An 18,833-nucleotide genomic window follows, 5' to 3' on the forward strand; every position below is an offset into this window, starting at 1 on the left:
ACTCACAGGCAGCCAAAGAAATGGGAACTGAATCCCTCCCCTGCGGCTGCCTTTGTGAACCTGAGCTGGATGGATCCGCAGTAATCCGGAATCTTGTTGAACAGCCAGGCTGCCTCATTGGGACCTGGAAGGATTGGCCTTCCACTGGGAACAAGGATTCTCCCCCTCGGCTTCAGGTACCTGAATGTGTAGAGCTTTAGCTGAAGGCCTGTAGACTGAGCTGGTAAATTGGATGGATTTAGCAGGTTAAACATCCACAACTTGGGGGATCTTAAGGCAAGATTCTTTTTCGCTCGTTTGCTGATTACCTGGGTTAGGTGAGCAGTGAGAGAGGCTGTCTGCTCCACACTGAACAAATATCATTTCACCTGTGTGGATACTCGAGTAGGTTAGATTGGGGAATTAAGCAGAACGATGGCTTTCCCACTAATTCCAGACACTGAGCTGAAAAGAAATGTTATCCCTGGAGCCCCCTTAGACTTCACTTAATGCCCTAATGGTTGCATTCTTATTGGGAATGCAAATCTTTCATCTTTTTGGCTCCCACCCCATGTTAGTGGCCATATTGCCCGTGATGTTAATCCAGATTCAACAAACAAATAAAAGCAATTATGCCCCAAGCATTTTGCCCTCCGTATAGGATTCACATATTCGCAGTGTATGGGTTGCCCGGCTCAGCGTTGTGCTCCTTCCTCGCTACCTCACAGTGACAATCTCTTCATCTTTCTCCTTCAGCTGTCTCGCATGTTCACTCTGTAGCTGAGTCAGCTCCAGCTGAAGCCGGCTGTTCTTGTTCTCTGCAGTCTTCAGCTCATTCTAACACATAATAAAAGAGAAGGTTACTTGTTTCAGGTAACTGAATGTGTGAAGGGAAGATGCTGGAAAATAATGGGATCTAAAGAGGCCACAAGGAGTAATTGTAATGATGGAAAACCAATTGGCCATGCTGAGTAGTCAGCTGTTATTTTTTCAGACGATCAGTTTATTTCATTTTTTATAGTTTCAAAAGGAAATTAAACTCCCTCATTAGCGCCCGTGACTCATAACTTCCCTCTTCCTCAGAACATCAGAACAGGAGACCATTCAGCCCCTCTGGCCTGTTATAGAGTCATAGAGTTGTACAACACAGAAACAGGCCGTTCGGCCCATTGTGTCTGTGCCGGCATTAAGCACCCAACTATCCTAATCCCATATTCCTGCACTTGGCCCGTAGCCTTGTTTGTTATGACGTTTCAAGTGCTCATCTAAATACTTCTTAAATGTTGTGAGGGTTTCTGCCTCTACCACCCCTTCAGGCAGTGTGCTCCAGATTCCAATTACCTGCTGAGTGAAAAAATGTTTCCTCAAATCCCCCCTAAACCTCCTGCCCCTTACCTTAAATCTATGCCCCCTGGTTATTGACCCCTCTGCGAAGGGAAAAAGTTTCTTCCTATCTATCCTATCAATGCCCCTCATAATTTTGTATACCTCAATCATGTCCTCCCTCAGCCTTCTCTGCTCTAAGGAAAACAACCCTAGCCTTTTCAGTCTTTCTTCATAGCTGAAATGCTCCAGCCCAGGCAACATCCTGGTGAATCTCCTTTGCACCCTCTCCAGTGCAATCACATCCTTCCTATAGTGTGGTGCCCAGAACTGTACACAGTACTCCAGCTGTGGTCTAACTAGTGTTTTATACAGCTCCATCATAACCTCCCTGCTCTTATATTCTATGCCTTGGCTAATAAAGGCAAGTATCCCATATGCCTTCCTAACCATCTTATCTACCTGTGCTGCTGCCTTCAGTGATCTATGGACAAGTACACCAAGGTCCCTCTGACCTTCTGTACTTCCTACAGTCCTACCATCCATTGTATATTCCCTTGCCTTGTTAGTCCTCCAAAAATGCTTACCTCACACTTCTCAGGATTAAATTCCATTTGCCACTGCTCTGGCCATCTTACCAGCCCATCTATATTGTCCTGTAATCTAAGGATTTCTTCCTCACTATTTACACCACTACCAATTTTCGTGTCATCTGTGAACTTACTGATCATACCTCCTATATTCATGTCTAAATCATTAATGTACACTACAAACAGCAAGGGTCCCAGCACCGATCCCTGCGGTACACCACTGGTCACAGGCTTCCAATCGCCAAAACAACTCTCGACCATCACCCTCTGCCTCCTGCCACTAAGCCAATTTTGGATCCAATTTTCCAAATTGCCCTGGATCCCATAGGCTCTTACCTTCTTAACCAATCACCCATGCGGGAACTTATCAAAAGCCTTACTGAAGTCCATGTAGACTACATCTACTGCTTTACCCTCATCTACACATCCAGTCACCTCCTCGAAAAATTCAATCAAGTTAGTTAGACACGATCTCCCCCTGACAAAGCCATGCTGACTATCCCTGATTAATCCCTGCCTCTCCAAGTGGAGATTAATCCTATCCCTCAGAATTTTTTCCAATAGTTTTCCTACCACTGATGTTAGACTCACCGGCCTGTAATTACCTGGTTTATCCCTGCTACACTTCTTGAATAATGGTACCACATTCGCTGTCCTCCGTCCTCTGGTACCTCTCCTGTGGCCAGGATTTGAAGATTTGTGTCAGATCCCCTGCTATCTCCTCCCTTGCCTCACATAACAGCCTGGGATACATCTCATCTGGGCCTGAGGATTTATCCACTTTTAAACCCGCTAATACCTCCTCCTTCAATGCTAATGCTGTTCTGTCATTCATTATGACTGTTCTGTATTCAAGGGGATCAAGTGATATGGGGAGAAAGCGGGAACAGGGTATTGAATTAGACTATCAGCCAAGATCTTTTTTGAATGGCAGAGCAGGCCCGAAGGGCCGAATGGCCTACTCCTGCTCCTATTTTCTATGTTTCTAAACTCTATTTACACCTGCCTTTGAATCTGTAGCATCTTGATGTTTATCTGCATTTCTTGAATTACTTCCTATTATTTCTGTAATGTTAAATTTAGTTGATTGTCTTAGCATTAGACCTACAGATATGGAAGTAGGTAGGTTGCCATAGTAACTTGAAATTTTTATTAGCTTCACAAAGCAAGACATTCTGGCATCATAATTGTCTACATATTCAGGTTTCTGGAGCTTTGAAATATTAGATAGACATCAGAGGACTAGAAAAACATTAACAAGATGCACTGCAGCAACGCACCAAGCTTAGATAGCACCTTCCAAACCAGTGACCTCTACCAACTGGAAGGACAAGGGCAGCAAATACATGGGAACACCACCACCTGCAAGTTCCCCTCCAAGTCATAAACCATCCTGACTTGGAACTATATCGCCGTTCCTTCACTGTCAATGGGTCAAAATCCTGGAACTCCTTCCTAACAGCACTGTGGCTGTGCCTTTTTTGGTTTTTTCATGGGATGTGGGCATCACTGGCAAGGCCAGCATTTGTTGCCCATCCCTAATTGCCCTTGAACTGAGTGGCTTACTAGGCTATTTCAGGGGCAGTTAAGAGTCAACCACATTGCTGTGGGTCTGGAGACACATGTCACCAGACCAGGTAAGGACGGCAGATTTCCTTCCCGAAAGGACATTAGTGAACCAGATGAGTTTTTACAACAATTGATGATAGTTTCGTGGCACCATTACTGAAACTAGCTTTCAATGCCATATATTTTTATTAATTAACTGAATTTATTGAATTTAAATTCCACCAACCGCAGGATTTGAAGCCATGTCCCCAGGGCATTAGTCTGGGCCTCCAGATTACTAGCTCAATAAAAATTACCACTAGAACATAAAACAAAATACAGCACAGAAGGAGGCCATTCAGCCCATCGTGTCCGTGCTGGCCAAATAAGCTGTCCGCCCAAACTAATCCCACCTTCCAGCACCTGGTTGATAGCCCCGCAGGTTACAGTACTTCGGGTACATGTCCAGGGACCTTTAAAAGAGTTGAGGGTTTCTGCCTCCACCACCATTCCTGGCAGTGAATTCCAGAAACCCACCACCTTCTGGATGAAAAGATCTCTCCTCATATCCCCTCTAATCCTTCTACCAATCACCTTAAATCTGTGTCCATGGTAACTGACCTCCCCGCCAGGAAAAACAGATTCTTTCTGTCTACTTTATCTAGGCCCCTCACAATTTTGTACACCTCAATCAACTCACCCCTCAGCCTCCTCAATTCCAGGGAAAACAACCCCAACCTATCCAATCTTTCCTCATAGCTGCAACCCTCAAGCCCTGGAAACATTCTTGTAAATCTCCTCTGTACTCTCTCCAGAGCAATTATGTCCTTCCTGTAATGTGGTGACCAGAACTGTACGTAATAGTCCAGCTGCAGCCTACCAGCACTCTATACAGTTCCAGCATCACATCCCTGCTTTTGTATTCTATATCGCGGCCAATAAAGGAAAGCAATCCATATGCCTTCTTCAACACTCTATCTACCTGTCCTGCCATCTTCAGGAACCTATGGCCATGCACTCCAAGGTCTCTCACTTCTTCTACCCCTCTCAATATCCTCCCGTTTATTGTATATTCCCTCGCTTTATTTGCGCTCCCAAATGCATCACCTCACACTTCTCAGGATTGAATTCCATTTGTCACTTTTCCACCCACTCAACCAAACCATTGATATCATTCTGGAGACCATGACTCTCCTCCTCCCTATTAACTACACGTCCAATTTTTGTGTCATCAGCAAATTTACCAATCATGCCTCCCATATTTGAGTCCAACTCATTAATAAATACCACAAACAGCAAGAAACCCAACACTGAGCCCTGTGGAGCCCTGTGGAGCCCTATGCCGCCATCTTCCCCTAGGTTAAATAAGCAATTCATTATATTAAATGTGTTGTTTCCCCAAAGTTCAATGGAAGAGTCCAATTTGGAGGCCTCAGTGACTGACAGTTTGACAGTCCAAATACCCATTCCCCCTCCTCACAGTCTTAAAAGGATTAGAGTTCAGGTTAAATGGAGCACCGTTTCAAAACAAGGGGACTCCCATTTAAAATGGAGATTAGGAGGAATTTCTTGTCTCAGAGGGTAGTTAAGTCTTGAGAATTCTGTACCCCAGAGAGCAGTGGCGGTTACGTCTCTGCTGTATTTTCTGAAATGAGGTGCATAGGGTGGTTGACAATTGCACTGTCAAAATTACATTTTGTGCATTCATACTTTTTATGTAAAATAAACCAGTTTGTTGATCTACCTTATCTTGATGAAGAACTTCTCAGTTTGCCTCCCGTAAAGACAGAAAAACACGCGTGCCCCACGTGCAATACACCAATGGGAGGTAAACAGCAAGAATTCAGTATAATCATTGGGTAATGCTATCGTTTGGCAAGATATTGGGCAGTGAAAGGTGAACTCTGAATTGTGGCACAAGATCTACCAATGGGAATGAGGGGTGACCCCGTGAAAATATCTGGTGCAAAATCCAACAAATTGTGACAGGTGCTGGTCCTCCAATAGAGCCATTCACCAGATTCCTCTCCACCAATCCCCTGGTCCTCTTTCCATCTCTGTCCCTCTAGTCTCAGGGCCAGAGACTCAGGCACTTGGCAAACACCTGGCCTGGTCATTCACAGCTACATCAGGTTTAACCAGCACAGCTGGCCAGGTTAAATAAAATACCTGAAGATCTTCCACTGCAGCCTCCAGCTGAACCTGTTCCTCCTGGAGTCGTTTCTTAACCTTGTCTATCTCATGGCAGCTTTGGGTGGCTTCACTCAGCTGATCTGTTAGTGCAGCAATGTCCTCTGTTTTGAGAGAGAGAAAAAAATATGGAATAAACAAACGCAAAGTTGGTACCACAACAAGTCCATCTTAATGTCCTTCGGGGACAGACCTCCAACGTACTTAGCTAAATGTCATAGAGAACAAATTCATAGAATCTTACAGCATAGAAAGAGGCCATTCAACCCATCATGCCTGTCCCAGCCCTTTGAAAGAGCTATCCAATTAGTCCCACTCCTCTGCTCCTTTTCTACAGTCCTGCAAATGTTTTCTTTTCAAGTATCTTTGCAATTCCTTTATTGAAAGTTACTATTGAATCTGCTTCCACTGCCCTTTCTAGCAGGGTATTCCAGATCACAACAATTATGGGGGAGATTCTCACATGTCCTTGGCGGAGAAACTGAGAGACACCTGTTTCTGCATTGGTATCTCCCTAAGGCAGGCAACTTAGAGACAGTAATCAAAGTATCGGTGCAGATAGCAGGGGAGTCCAGAACAAGGAGACATAGCCTTACAATTAGAGCCAGGCCATTCAGGGGTGATGTCAGGAAGCATTTCCTCACTCAAAGCCTGGTGGAAATCTGGAACTTCCTTCCCCAAAAAGGTCGGGGGGCAATTGAAAATTTAGAAACTGAGATTGATCGATATTTGTTAGGTAAGGGTATTAAAGGTTTCACAACCAAGGCAGGAAAATGGAGTTGAGGTACAGATCAGCCATGATCTAACTGAATGGTGGAATGGTGGTGTTGGGGGATGGTAAATGGTCTACTCCTGTTCCAATTACTGTAACGGAGAGGGCCCACTGAGTCAATCAGTCTACGATGTCTCCTTTTTAAAAGAGCTGGGATTTTGATGGCAGTTTCCGACAATACACCCCTTCTGATCTCTGCTGTCCATGCCGTGCAGCTGCCTCTTACCCAGTAGGTGTTTGTTCTCCCTTTTCAGCCCCTCAGTCGAGTCCACTGCCTCATCGAAGGCGTTTTTGAGTTTCAGCAGCTGTGTGCTTGTCTCCCTCCCCTCTCTCTGTGCAATTTCCATCTCTGCCTGCGATTGCTCCAATTTCAGTTTCCACTCGCTTACAATCTTGTCAAGGTTCTGCTGCTTCCTGTCCAGGGCGGCAGAGACAGCGTGCGACCTCTCAACCTCAGTGTTCAGGTCCTCCACCTCGCCCTGAAGTCGGTTCCTCACCTTCTCCACCGAAGCACACTTGCTGCTCATCATCTCGACCCGCTCCTCGGCCTCTTGAAGACGTGCCGCCAACTTCTTCCTGAGGGAGGAACATGCAATAACATGAAGGGACCCGCAAGAAAAGGGACACAATTCACTCCTGGTTTGTGCGAGGTAACACTTGCTTAGCTCAGGGCTGACTCCTCAACATTGTGTCATGGTGTGGGCCAGTTGAACAGCCCAGTCCAGAGACCTGAATATATAATTCAGACTAACAGTCCCAGTGCAGTATTGAGGGAGTGCTGCACTGCCAGATGTACCATCTTTCAGATGAGACATCAAACCTAGGCCCTGTCTATCCTCTCAGCTGGATGTGAAAGGTCTTGGCACTATTTTAAAGAAGGGCAGGGGAGATAGCCCCAATGTCCTGGCCAATATTTATTCACCAATCAACAGATTTTCTTTTATTATTCATTTATGGGACTTGGGTGTCACTGGCTAGGCCAGCATTTATTGCCAACCCCAAATTCCCCTTGAGAAGGTGGTGGTGAGCCGCCTTCTTCACAACTGAGTGTCTTGCAAGGCTATTTCAGAGGGCAGTAAAGTGTCAACTACATCGCTGTGGTTCTAGAGTCATATACAGGCCATACTGGGTAAGGATGGCTGATTTCTTTCTCTAAAATGAACCAGATGGATTTTTATGACAACCTGATAGCTCTATGGTCATGATTACTGAGACTAGCTTTTTATTCCAGATCTATTTATTCCCCAGCGGCCGTGCTGGGACTTGAACTCATGACATCAGATCATTAGCCCAGGCCTCTGAATTACTAGTCCAGTAACATTATTAGTCTTGCCATTATCACATTATTGTTTGTGGGATCTTACTGTGCGCAAATTGGCTGCCTCATTCCCTACATTACAGCAGTGACTTCAAAAAGTACTTAATTTTCTGTGAAGTGTTTGGTCTGTGAAAAGCTCTCTGTGAATCCAAGCTTTGTCTGTCTTTAACGCAGCAGAGTAGCTGATATCTGACAAAATAAAGCATGTGGGCAGGTTTGATCAAGAAAAGGTGGTTTAACATTGGGAGATTACCTGTCTCTGGAGTACAAGCTACACTGATGTATCGCTCCCCAGTGATCAAGCACCCAGCCCCTCTGACAGATTGAGCCGATATCACTAACAATAAATGTATTGCTCCAGTAGAACAAATGCAATGTTGTCTCTATCAATCTGTGGCCACAAGTTCTAACTTTGGCAGAGGTTCACCGCAGAGGAAATGTGGTGTAATGTGAGAAGCTGATCCGATATTGCCTGATATACGTCACCCCTACCCACCTCCCCACACCCGAGGACCCCTCTCCCCCGAAGGTGAAAGTTCCAGTGTGTACTCACTGTCTATCGGTGGATCACTTTCTCATCTCTCCTTCTTTCTTTGTCTCTTCACCTTTCACCCCCTTCTCTCTTTCCCTCACTTTGTCCATTTCTCTTTGCAACTTTCTGTGCTCATCTGCCCGACTTACTATCCATCCTCATCGAGCATCATGGAAAAGTTGGAATATACAACTTCATTCCTTCATCCAAGTCATTATTAAACATGGTGAAAAATTGAGGCCTCAGTCCATGCCTGGAGAACACCACTTGTCATATCCTGCCAAACAGAACATGCAATCCTATAACCCCACCCTCTGTCTCCATCCTCTCAACACATTTCCAATCCAGGTCAAAAGATTCATCTAATTGGTTGGTGTGTTCCAGTTTTGTTTTGGCAATGCTGTGCACAGCCCTTTCCTAGCAATGACAGAAACATCCCAGTGGGGAGAGACCGTTTAGTTTTCGTTTACGCAGAATCTTGCAGTGTCAGCCTTGTGTTGCCATTGACCTTACAGCCCAGTAGAACAAGCTCCCCCTCACACTGATTGAAACCTGAGTGAGTTTGTGAGCGAGGGTTGCTAATGAACATTCTCAACCTGCACCAAAGCAAATTACTGCGGTTTCCGGCAATTTGAAATCAAAACAAAAAATATTGGAATCACTCAGCAGGTCTGACAGCAGCTGTGGAGCGAGAAATAGAGATACTGTTTCAGCTTATTAATGTCACCAGTTCTGACCAATGATCATCGACCTGACCTACTGAGTGTTTCCAGCATTTTCTATTCTTAGCCGGTACCTGCCCATGGAAAAGTGTGCGGTTTAAATTCAAAGATCATACTTGGCTTCCTCCAATTCCCCCAGCTTCTGAATGCCCTCCGTCTCGTATTTTGTTTTCCACAGTAATGCGTCTGCGTTGGATTTGCAGACAGACTTCTGAAGGCTCGACTTTTCCTCCTGTTCTTCCTCAAGCTGCCCACGGAGGACTTCGCAGTCATTGTGTGCATCCTGCAAGCTGCGAGATAATCCTACCCTCACCTATGGACAGGGGGAAAACACTGTCAAATACAACAACAACCTTCATTTGTATAGTGTCTCCAACATGGTAAAACTTCCCAAGGCGTTTCACAAGATGTAATCAGACAATGATTAATACCGAGCCAAAGAAGGAGCTATTAGGACAGCTGAATAAATGCTGGCACACCGTGCATACGGCAGAAATGTAACACAATGTAGCGATTACGAAACGGAGGTTCACCCCAAAAATGGGGGTTGATTTCAACAACGACAACTTGCATTTATGTAGCACCTTTAATGCAGTAAAATATCCCAAGGCATTTCACAGGAGTGACAAGAATCAAAATTTGACACCGAGCCACACAAGGAGATATTAAGACAGGTGACCAAAAGCTTGGTCAAAGAGGAAGGTTTTACAGAGCACTTTAAAGGGAGGAGAGTGAGGGAGAGAGGGCAAAGTAGTTTAGGGAGGGAATTCCAAAGTTTAGGGCCCAGGCAGCTGAAAGCATGGCCGCCGATGCTGGGGCAAAGAAACTAGCTGATATTCAAGAGGCCAGAATTGGAGAAGCGCAGGTATCTTGGAGGGATTTAGGGCTGGAGGAGGTTACAGAGATACAGACGTGCAAGGCCATAGAGGGATCAGAACACAGGGGTGAGAATTTTAAATTCATGGTGTTGATGGACTGACAGCCAGTGTAAGCCAGTGAGCACAGGGGGTAATGGGTGGACTGGACTTGGTTCGAGTTAGGATACAGGCAGCAGAGCTTTGGATGAGCTCAGGGTTATGAAGAGTGGGATCTGGCTGGCCAGAGAGCATGTGAGTAGTCAAGTCTGGAGATAACAAAAGCATGAATGAGGCTTTCAGCAGCAGCTGGGAGCAGGCAGATTCACTTAAAATATTTGTGTCTGTCACTGCATAATCATCAACGTATTTTTGAAAAGTACTATCACTATCACCTGCTCCATGCAGGATGAAGGATTTCCAGATCCCCATTAACAAGTTTTTGTGCTACTTGCGAGAGATGCACCAACGGTCATTGATGTTTCCAGTGCACCCCTGTAGAAATTGCACACTCAGACTGTAGTAACTATCACCCTCCTCACATGACAATCAGATTAAAAAGGACTGAGACCTTTAACTTCAGTTATACAACTGTGTGTGAGAAAGATGCAAGGCCAGCATTTATTGCCCATCCCTAATTGCCCTTGAGAAGGTGGTGGTCAGCTGCTTTCTTGAATACAATTGAGTGGCTTGCCAGGCATTTCAGAGGGCAGCTAAGAGTCAACCACATTGCTGTGGATCTTGAGTTTCACATATAGACCAGACCCGGTAAGATTGGAAGATTTCCTATATCTAAAGGGCATAAAGTGAACCAGATGGGATTTAATAACAATCCAGTAGTCTCATGGTCACCATTAGTGAGACTCACTTATTTTTTTCATTCTAAATTGTATTTGCTTAATTCATTGAATTTAAATTCCCCAGATGTGGTGACAGGATTTGAACTCACATCAGTGGATCATTAGTCCAGGCCTCTCAATTACTAATCCAGTAACATAACCACTTGGCTCCTGTACCTGAATTACAGCTATAACTGATGGGTGTTGGGGGGAAAAAACCCAACACGTCATTTCTCAATGTTTTTTGTAGGTTATATCATGAAATACAAATTCTGAGCTCATGTTATTGCTTGGGTCGGTTATATTTCTGTGTCACTGAGTGATCTGATGTCTGAGTCAGGGCCAAAGTGGAATGTTTATTCGGCACTTTGATGCTGATCTTGGACCTTGTGACAGGCCTCTGTTTAGTCATCGATGCTTGAGGAATGAACACCTGCCAAGGAGCTGCATGGCCATTGGGGAATTTATAGGAGGAAAAATCTCCTCAGCCAATGGAAGCTGGAGCATAAATTGTAAATTCCCAGTAGGAATTAAGGAGAAGAAAACATTTTATAACTGAGAAAAAAAAAGGAGGTTTTGGGAGAGGGAGGGTAGAATGATCAATAAATTGGATAAAGTTGAAAAGGGACCCTTTGCAGAGCTAGGGAGAGAATGCAGTGGAGTGGGACTAATCGGATAATTCTTTCAAAGACATGATGGGCTAAATGGCCTCCTCTGTTCTATTATTCTGTGAAATTAAGCATTTACACTTTAAATATTACAAATGCATATCAGAAATTAGAGAAAAAACCAAACAATGTGAAACAACTGAGAAGGTGAGCAGCAAGAGCTGCTAAACCGAGAGGTAAAGTGGTTTGTAAACAGGAATGCAGAATTAGTGAGGTTACTTCACATCAGTCACACAGCCACTCAGGTGCTGATGCAAGGCTGCGGCCAGTCTGCAGACAACGTCCTTTTGAGCACTTTCAGCACACAGACTGCAGCGGTTCAAGAAGACGGCACACCACCATCTTCGCAAGGGCAACTAGGGATGGGTGAGAAACGTGGGCCTTTCCTGTGATGCCCACATCTCGGGAAAGGAGAAGACAAAACATTAGAAATTTCACTCGGGGCTGCACAGCTACTCGTGAGTAAGGCCACAAAGAGGCTGAACGTAGGCACAAACCCTGGATTCCTCCTCCAGCTGGTTTTTCAGCTCCTCTATCTGCTGAGTGAAGGCCATTTTCATCCGGGCGAACTGAGCCATTAATGCGTCCCGTTCCTCCAACTGCTGTGACAGGTCTCCTGAAACCAGACCGTATGAAAAACCCACATATGTCACAGCAGTGAATGACAGTACACACAGACTGTTCACTTTTATGCGTTCCTTCTGACTCAACATTTTTTCTCTCCTCACTCCTTCCCCAGAAATACAAGACATGAAGACAGAAAATCCCAGTAATTGTTTTCAATTTGGTTGTTCTTATTTTCTTATCGTGGGACTTACCATTACTTTCCTGCCCAGATCTGACAGACAGCGATTTTACATTGTAGGTGACGAGAATGTTCCCCTTTAAATATGCAAATCAGACTCCGATGGCATCACCTTAGGGTTAGGGTTAGGCCAGGCAGTGATACCTGTCGGGTTCAGGTGGGAGTCACGGCCTGGATTTGGCAATGGGTTTAATTTGTCCCGGACACAATGTGCGAGTCAGTCATTCACCTGACCCCCAATGCTCTTCCCGTCTGCCCTGCTCCCCCCGCCCTGCTCCCCCCGCCCTGCTCCCCCGCCCTGCTCCCATCGCCCTGCTCCCATCGCCCTGCTCCCCCCGCCCTGCTCCCCCCGCCCTGCACCCCCGCCCTGCTCCCCCCGCCCTGCTCCCCCCGCCCTGCTCCCATCGCCCTGCTCCCCCCGCCCTGCTCCCCCCGCCCTGCTCCCCCCGCCCTGCTCCCATCGCCCTGCTCCCCCCGCCCTGCTCCCCCCGCCCTGCTCCCCCTGCCCTGCTCCCCCCGCCCTGCTCCCCCTGCCCTGCTCCCCTCGCCCTGCTCCCCTCGCCTTGCTCAGCCGTACACACACCACCTTTGCCCCAGGTCGCCTGCTCAGAACCCCCTCTCCACTGCTAGCTCTCTCTCCAAGTTAAAATCGAGGCCTGTGCCCTCTTACCCTGCTCTGATTTCATCCTCATCATCTGTGCCTTGACATTGTTCAGTTGCTGCTGAAGCTCCTCTACTTTGTGTTTCGCATCACTCGCTTCAGTTTCATGCACTTGACAACGTCTCTCAAAATCAGTCTAAATTATACAGAAAGATGGATTAACATCCAACGTGTTTGTGCAAACATACCCGACTCTCATAGGGAGCACCCTCACCTCTGAATCAGAAGTCCGACACCAGGAACATAATCCAGGCAGACACTCCCAGCGCAGAACTGAGGGAGTGCTGCACTGTCGGAGGGTCAGTACTGAGGGAGTGCTGCACTGTCAGAAGGTCAGTACTGAGGGAGTGCTGCACTGTCAGAGGGTCAGTACTGAGGGAGTGCTGCACTGTCGGAGGGTCAATACTGAGGGAGTGCTGCACTGTCAGAGGGTCAGTACTGAGGGAGTGCTGCACTGTCAGAGGGTCAGTACTGAGGGATTTTATCACTCCTCATTCTTCTAAATTCCAGAGAATGAAATCAGTTTGTCGCATGGTTAAGGAGGTTTCTCAGGTGACTAAGGTGGTTCATTAGGTGATTAAACATTGAATGAGTGCTAGTTGTTGCTGAGCAAAAGCTCTCCTCCCCAGAAGAGTGTGTGATACCCGGGGCCTGAAGGAAGAGGTCGGTGTGTTCGATAATTTCAGTGTGTGATATGGCATTAAGCTATTCTGACCAGGCAGAGCCAGGTTCAATCCCTGCGTGCCTTAGCCAACCTCAGATGAAGGAACAGTTGGAGGACAACAAATTTCCTCGGCATTCCCAGAGTAAGGACACGACAAATTAGTGCAGATTCCGTTTCCCAATTGTTATTGTACCGTTCCTGCTCAAAACAGAGTGAATTCGTGATTCTGTATGTGTGAATTTGCATGTGTCTGTCTATGTGGGTATGAGAAGTTTGTTTTGTATGTTTAAGTGTGGATGTTTCTGTTTGTGCTCAGTGGCGCAGTGGTTAGCACCACAGCCTCACAGCTCCAGGGTTCGATTCTGGGTACTGCCTGTGTGGAGTTTGCAAGTTCTCACTGTGTCTGCGTGGGTTTTCTCCGGGTGCTCCGGTTTCCTCCCACATGCCAAAGACTTGCAGGTTGATAGGTTAATTGGCCATTATAAAATTGCCCCTAGTATAGGTAGGTGGTAGGGAAATAGAGGGACAGGTGGGGATGCAGTAGGAATCTGGGATTAGTGTAGGATTAGTATAAGTGGGTGGTTGATGGTCGGCACAGACTCGGTGGGCCGAAGGGCCTGTTTCAGTGCTGTATCTCTAAACTAAACTAAAATCCCCAGGTAAAGACAGATCTAAACGTGGCTGTGATGGCCCCTCTAGTTCCAGTCACCTGCCAATAATAACTGAACAGGATCGCATGTAAAATACATCTATTTGGATAGGATACCAGGTGACAGCCAGTGCCAACAGACCTAGATACCAACTCAGGTAAGTGCCTTTGGCAAAAAATGAAAGTATAAAGAGGGGATTTCCAAATTTATTTCCCTGGCCTATCATCTTTTGAATTCTAAAGCTCCAATTTTTAACCAACCAGGCCAGTGTGAGTGCAGAAACATTTCTGATGCCTGTTTTACACCCGTTCCTCTCCACAGCATTCAGTGGAGTCTAAAATTGGTTGGTTGCCCTGAAACAGCCTTTGGTTAAAACCACAGCTCGAGTTCCCAAACTAAGTTAAACTCCCAGCAGACGTACCTTGGCCCTGGAAAGTTGGTCAACGTTTGAAACCATCACATCCAGGTTCATTTTCATAGCCTGCTTCTCTGTCTCCAGGTTTTGCCTGGCGTGCTGCAGCTTGTCTACTTGCTCTTCTAGATCACCCACCACGCCCACCTGCTTCCTCCGGAGTTCAGCCACCACCTTCTCGTGATTGAGGCGGCTTTGTTCCAGCTCTCTCCGCAGGCGTTGGCATTCGGCCTCCTGCCTCTTGTTGAGCTCTACCTGTTCGACGGTCGCCCCTCCTGCCTCCTGAAGCCGCTCAGTGAGTCCCTGCATCCGCTTCTCCAGCTCCGCCCGCTGCCTTTCGCTTCTTGCTCGAGCGCTCTGCTCCAACTCCAACTCCTCCGACAGTTCCTGGTTGTGAGACTGTGGAAAGAATCCAACAATTAATGCAGCAGCAGATGTATTGTGACACGAACGTACTCGAGGCTGCAAGTGTGCACATGTTGGCTTGTGTGTGTGTTTGTCCCTGTTGCCCTAAGCTGGTGTTGAAGAGCCTGCTGCAGGATCTATTATTAACAACGTGGTAATAGGGCTTTTGGAAAATCAATATATCACATGACAGTGTCAATGTGATTTTTAGGACAGGGAAATTGTGTTTGATAAATCTATTAGTTTATTGATGATTTAACTAGCAGGGTAGATAAGGGGGAACCAGTGGATGTAGTGTATTTGGATTTTCAGATAATGTACCACAGAACAGACTGTTACATAAGATTAGAGCTCTGGGGATTGGGGGTAATATATTAGCATGGATTGAAGATTGGATAATGGACAGAAAACAGAAAGTAAGAATAAACGGATCATTTTCAGAATGGCAGGATGCAACTAGTGGAATGTTTCAAGGATCAGTACTTGGGCCTCAGCTATTTACAAACTATATTAATGTCTTAGATGAGGGGACCAAATGTATCCATGTTTGCTGATGATTTAAAAACTAAGTTGGAAAGTAAGCTGTGAGGAGGATGAAAAGAGGCTGCAAAGGGATATAGACAGGTGAAGTGATTGACCAAGAATATGGCGGATGCAGAATAATGTGGGGAAGCATGAAATGATTCATCTTGGTAGGAATAATAGAAATGGTGAGAGACTAGTTAATGTTGGTATTCAGAGGGACTTGGGTGTTCTTGTACACAAATCACAACAATTACAAAAAGGTACCACAGCAATTAGGAAGTCAAATGGTATGTTAACCTTTATTACAAGGAGGTTGGAGTTTAAGACTAAGGAAGTCTTGCTGTAATTATATAGGGCCTTTATGAGACCACACCTGGAGTATTGTGTACAGTTTTGGTCTCGTTACCTAAGAAGGATATACTTGCCTTAAATGGGATGCAACAAAGATTCACTAGACTGGTACCTGAGATGAGAAGAACATTGGAACATAGGAACATAGGAGGAGGAGTAGGCCATTCAGCCCATTGAACCTGCTCTGCCATTCAATACGATCATGGCTGATCATCCACTTCAATGCCTTTTTCCCACACTATCCCATATCCCTTTATGTCATTTAGAAATCTGTCAATCTCTGCTTTAAACATACTCAATGACTGAGCTTCCACAGCCCTCTGGGGTAGAGCATTCCAAAGATTCACAACCCTCTGAGTAAAGAAATTTCTCCTCATCTCTGTCCTAAGTGGCTTCCCCCTTATTTTGAAATTGTGTCCCCTGGATCTAGACTCCCCAACCAGGGGAAACATCTTAGCTGCATCTACGCTGTCTATTCCTTTAAGTAGGTTTCAATGAAAGGATTGTACTATGAGGACAGATTGAGTAGAATAGGCCTATATTCTTTTGAATTTAGAAGAATGAGAGGGCACCGCATTGAAGCAAAATTCTTCGAGGGCTTGACAGAGTAGATGCTGAGAGGATGTTTCCCATGGCTGGAGAGCCTAGATCTAGGGGGCACAGTCCCAATAAGGGGTCACTCATTTAGGAGAGAGATGAGGAGAAATTTCTTAACTCAGAGGGTTGTGAATCCTTGCAATGCTCTACCCCAGAGAGCTGTGGATGTTCAGCTGTTAAGTTTATTCAAGACAGAGATCAATAGATTTTTGGGCACTAAGGGGATTAAGGGATGTGGGGATGATGGGGGAAAGTGGTGTTGGTATAGAGGAACAGCCATGACCTTATCGAGTGGCAGAGCGCAGAACAGGCTCCTGTGAGCCTATGGTCTACTGCTGCCCCTTGCTGCTGTGCTTGTGTTGATAGTGTACCCACAATGATATTAGGGTGGGAATTCTGGGCTATTATCTCAACAACCTGTCCAGTTTATCTTCAGGTCATAAAAACACAGCAGGGAATGCTGGGTCCCTCGTTCCTTTTGTATATTTTTAAAAAAAATATTCAGTTGTGATTTGTTACTGTAAAATACAGCTTTCATTTTTTTTCAATTAATTGTCAGGATTTGGCCAATCCCTGCTTGCCCTGAGAAAGGACTGAGGTTAAAGTGGTGGATTGGAGTCACATAGGATCCACCAGGTTTCCATCCCGAAAGGGCATCAATGATTCAGCTGAGTTTTAGCAACATTCATGAGAGTTTTACTGATAGCAGATTTTTATTTTCAAGGTTTTAAAAAAAAACTGATTTCAAACTCTCAAGCTGCTTGGTGGGTTTTGAACTCCAGTTCTCTGGATTATAAGTGTTACAATATAAACTCGACACGACCATAATGGCCATCACTGAATAGGTGTTGTCAAAAATTTCCTATAAACAGGAAAATGGCAAACAAAACCAGAGAGGGGATGAGAATATATTTTATGCAGCGAGTTGTTGTGATCTGGAATGTTCTGTCTGAAAGGGCGGTGGAAGCAGACTCAACAATAACTTTAAAAAGCAAATTGGATAGAAAGTTGAAAAGGACAGAATTGCGAGGCTATGGGGATAAAGCAGGGAAAGAATACGAAGAGGAAGCAATGAGTACGTAAATCGAATACCTGAACTTCTTTCAACCTCTTCTGCAGCTTGGAAATTAAACTCTGCTCTTCGTTGATATTATTTTGTAGCTCGCCGATCTCAAACTCTTGCCTGAAAAGCAGCAGAGGAAACTATTTAACAAATACAGGAAACCCGACCAAGTGAGGTGATCAAAGCACAACACGAGCCTTGAAGTGAAGCTGACTTGTGCTGAATTGTTAACTTGGATGCATTGCAGGAAGAGCCCATATTCAGTAGCAAGACAAGAGCGTTCACATACAGCAAGGTCGGGGCAGTCTGCCCACACACTACCCCCACACTACCCCCACCTCCCCCACACCCCCCTACCCCCTTCAATCTCCCCTCCAAACTCACCCACCTGGAACCACAGATCTCTCTCCATTTACCTTCTCAGCTTTTCCTCCATTTGCACCTTGTCACTCTCCAGGTCAGTCACTGTTTCAAGTGTCTGCTTCAGATTTTCTTCCAGCTTCTTCCTAGTTTGATCAACTTCCATTCTGATCTTTTTCTCCTCCTCTAGTAATACCACCATCTTCAGAAAAAAGAAATTGTTTAAAAACTGATCTAGAAATTTTTAAAAATTCCCCATGTAGTTCAATCCTGACTATGTATCTGACTGTATATTTCCTATTCATTGTGTATTTCAGTTCTGCTTATCCACTATTCCAATGTATATATCAAATCTGGTTAACCGAGATGAGCTTCCGATCACCTATTCGCGCCATCACTAAAACTATCTATTTCCATCTCCATAACATCACCCGACTTCATCTCATGTCAGCTCGTCTGCTGCTGAAACCCTCATTCATGCCTTCGTTACCTCTAGAATTGACAATTCTAACACACTCCTGGCTGGTCTCCCACATTCTACCCTCCCTAAGCTTGAGGTCATCCAAAACTCTGCTGCCCGTGTCTTAACTAACACCAAGTCCTGTTCACCTATCACCCCTCTGCTTGCTGCTAAGCAACGTCTCGATTTTAAAATTCTCACCCTTGTTTTCAAATCCCTCTATAGTCTTGCCCCTCCCTATTTCTGTAATCTCCTCCAGCCCCACAACCCTCTGAGATATCTGCACTCCTCTAATTCTGGCCTCTTGCACATCCCTGATTTTAATTGCTCCACCATTGGTGTCCGTGCCTTCAGCTGCTCTGGAATTCCCTCCCTAAACCTTCCTGCCGCTCTACTTTGCTTGTTTTGTTCCTTTAAGACACTCCAAAAAACCTACCTCTTTGACCAAGTTTTTAGCCAATCTGCCCTAATATCTCCTTATGTGACTCAGTATCATGTTTTGTTTTTAATGCTTCTGTGAAGCTCCTTGGGGCTTTTTATTATGT

The 18,833-nt window shown here is 45.5% G+C and overlaps 1 protein-coding gene across 1 annotated transcript in view; it reads right to left on the reverse strand.

The window, feature by feature from the left end:
• The window catches only part of LOC137350994 (myosin-7B-like), a 237,743-nt gene that overhangs the window by 71,120 nt on the left and 147,790 nt on the right, over positions 1-18,833 (reverse strand). The window contains exons 26-34 of the mRNA XM_068015735.1: positions 17,885-18,030; positions 17,498-17,588; positions 14,537-14,926; positions 12,811-12,937; positions 11,833-11,951; positions 9,091-9,287; positions 6,629-6,978; positions 5,610-5,734; positions 701-816 (exon numbers count right to left, since the gene is read on the reverse strand). Coding sequence (XP_067871836.1) covers positions 701-816; positions 5,610-5,734; positions 6,629-6,978; positions 9,091-9,287; positions 11,833-11,951; positions 12,811-12,937; positions 14,537-14,926; positions 17,498-17,588; positions 17,885-18,030 — 1,661 coding nt within the window. The remainder of the gene's footprint in view (positions 1-700; positions 817-5,609; positions 5,735-6,628; positions 6,979-9,090; positions 9,288-11,832; positions 11,952-12,810; positions 12,938-14,536; positions 14,927-17,497; positions 17,589-17,884; positions 18,031-18,833) is intronic.

The sequence above is a fragment of the Heterodontus francisci genome, chromosome 2, assembly GCF_036365525.1.
Source record: "Heterodontus francisci isolate sHetFra1 chromosome 2, sHetFra1.hap1, whole genome shotgun sequence".
NCBI classification, from domain to species: Eukaryota; Metazoa; Chordata; class Chondrichthyes; order Heterodontiformes; family Heterodontidae; genus Heterodontus; species Heterodontus francisci.